The 2,285-nt window shown below is 45.8% G+C and overlaps 1 protein-coding gene across 1 annotated transcript in view; it reads left to right on the forward strand.

Annotated features, from left to right (window-relative positions):
* The window catches only part of LOC102436698 (cytochrome P450 2C42-like), a 7,638-nt gene extending 5,760 nt beyond the window's left edge, over positions 1-1,878 (forward strand). The window contains exons 3-4 of the mRNA XM_014464089.2: positions 249-390; positions 1,399-1,878. Coding sequence (XP_014319575.2) covers positions 249-390; positions 1,399-1,580 — 324 coding nt within the window. The 3' untranslated portion in view covers positions 1,581-1,878. The remainder of the gene's footprint in view (positions 1-248; positions 391-1,398) is intronic.
* Positions 1,879-2,285: the final 407 nt, after the last annotated feature.

The following is a 2,285-nucleotide window of genomic DNA, read 5'->3' on the forward strand; positions in this document are numbered from 1 at the left end:
TATATGTATTTCAGAGAGGAAGGGAAAGGGAGAGAGAGATAGAAACATCAATGATGAGAGAGAATCATTGATTGGCTGTCTTCTACACGCCCCCCACTGGGGATTGAGCCTGCAACCCAGGCATGTGCCCTTGACTTGAATCAAACCCAGGATCTTTCAGTCCACAGGCCTAAGCTCTATTAACTGAGCCAAACCAGATAGGGCTACACCACATCTTCATAACTCACTTTACCTTCTGTTTTTTCCAGGGCACAACTATTATAACAAATCTGACTTCTGTGCTGCGAGATGACAAAGAATTCCCCAACCCAGAGAAGTTTGATCCTGGCCACTTCCTGGATGAGGGAGGCAACTTCAAGAAGAGTGACTACTTCATGGCTTTCTCAGCAGGTAATACAAATTTATTTTCTTCTCTTTTTATAAAATATATTTTTTTCATTGATTTTTTTTTAAGAGAGAGAGGAAGGAAGAAGAGATGGGAACATCAATGGGAGAGAAATATCGGTGGGCTGCCTCCTGCACGCACCCTAATGAGGGTGGAACCTGCAACCCAGGCATGTGCTCTGACCAGGAATCAAACCGGCAACCTCTTGGTGCATGGGATGATGCTCAACCAACTGAGGCACACCGACTAGGCCACAAATTTATTTTCGTTGGTACTTCATGGGGCAGGATATTTTTTGGGAATCAGTTGGAACTTACGTAGCCCTCACCCTGGGGCTGGTAGAATTGCTCTTTGTCCATGGCCAGAAGCACCTCTCCCCAGGCCCACACACTATCTCTCCTCATGGCCCACCCTTGTTATTAGGCCAGATCACTGGGGTTTTGGAGAGTTGACTCAGTTCTTCCAAGTTCAGAAATGAAATCTGAGCTTGGTACTGAAAATACAAGAGACGTGCATGCATCCCAGGCAAAAAGAACAGTGTGGTACAAAACTGGAAACTTCAGGGTGTGTAGGAGATTGATGAAGAAGTAGGTATACGTAGAGCAGGAACAAAGGCTATGAGAATGTGAAGAATGATCATGAGACATCAGGCTACAAACAGAAAGTACAACCAATGTATGTGTGTTTCTAGAAAAAGACTGATAGAAACCTGAAAGAGATGTTATAAAGTGAGAACACTTAATGAAATACTTGCTATAGTGCTGATTCTCAGTAAATATTTGTTGAAAGAAGAATACCTGTTAGGATAAGATGTTGGGTGGACAGGATATATGTCCACCCTTTGTCCATCTGCTTATCCAACCTTTTTGCCTTCCATCCATCCATCCATCCATCCATCCATCCATCCATCCATCCAACCAACCATTAATCAAATAATTACTGCACATTCTCTTTCTGGCATCCAGGAAGTCAGTGTTCCAGGATTATCTACTCTCTGTGTGTGTTATATTCAGGAAAACGGATGTGTGCAGGGGAGGGCCTGGCCCGCATGGAGCTGTTTTTATTCCTGACCACCATCTTACAGAAGTTTACCTTGAAAGCTGTGGTCGATGTAAAGGACCTTGATGTCACCCCAGTTATGAATGGCTTTGCTTCTGTGCCGCCTCCTTACCAGCTCTGCTTCATTCCTGTGTGAAGAAGGACAGACCTTCTGTCAGCAACTCCCGCTCATCTGGGGCATCGTTCATCTCTTTCCCTCTCCATCCCCGTCCTGGGGGTCCCTTCTCTGACCTCTCCTCTCCTCATCACCCGCTTCTCTCAAGATCCAGGATTATGCAGCCTCCATGAAAGGACCATTTCCTGAGTCTCACTGGGCAATGGATCTGCTCTTCTCCATACTCTGAAACATTTGCACTCGCCACACGTATGCTAACATAATGCTGAGTGGTACTGTGTAGCCAATATGAACAGAGCTAGCTGATTACTGTGCGCCAGGACAGAGCCATTCTCCTCTGCGTGTTCTCAATAAAAAGCATAATTTGCTGAGCCCATTCTCAGACTTTCCTTCCTTTGTGCATAAGGCAGGTAAAAAAATGAAAGAAAGTAGCCCTGGCCGGTTTGGCTCAGTGGATAGAGCGTCGGCCTGCGGACTGAAGGGTCCTGGGTTCGATTCCAGGTGCAGGCTCCTCCCTGACCCAGGCCCTGGTCGAGGTGCATGCAGGAGGCAACCAATTGATGTATTTCTCTCTGTCTTCCCCTCTCTCTTCCAGGGTCTTAATGGAAAAATATCCTTGGGTGAGGATAAAAAAAAAAAAAAGTAATACAAAGAGGCATGCTGGTCCTCCTAAGGATAAGTACAGAGAAGGACAAAGGAGACACACACAGAAAAGCTCTCTTGGCT

The sequence above is a fragment of the Myotis lucifugus genome, unplaced genomic scaffold (genome assembly GCF_000147115.1).
Source record: "Myotis lucifugus unplaced genomic scaffold, Myoluc2.0 scaffold_236, whole genome shotgun sequence".
In the NCBI taxonomy this organism is placed as follows: Eukaryota; Metazoa; Chordata; class Mammalia; order Chiroptera; family Vespertilionidae; genus Myotis; species Myotis lucifugus.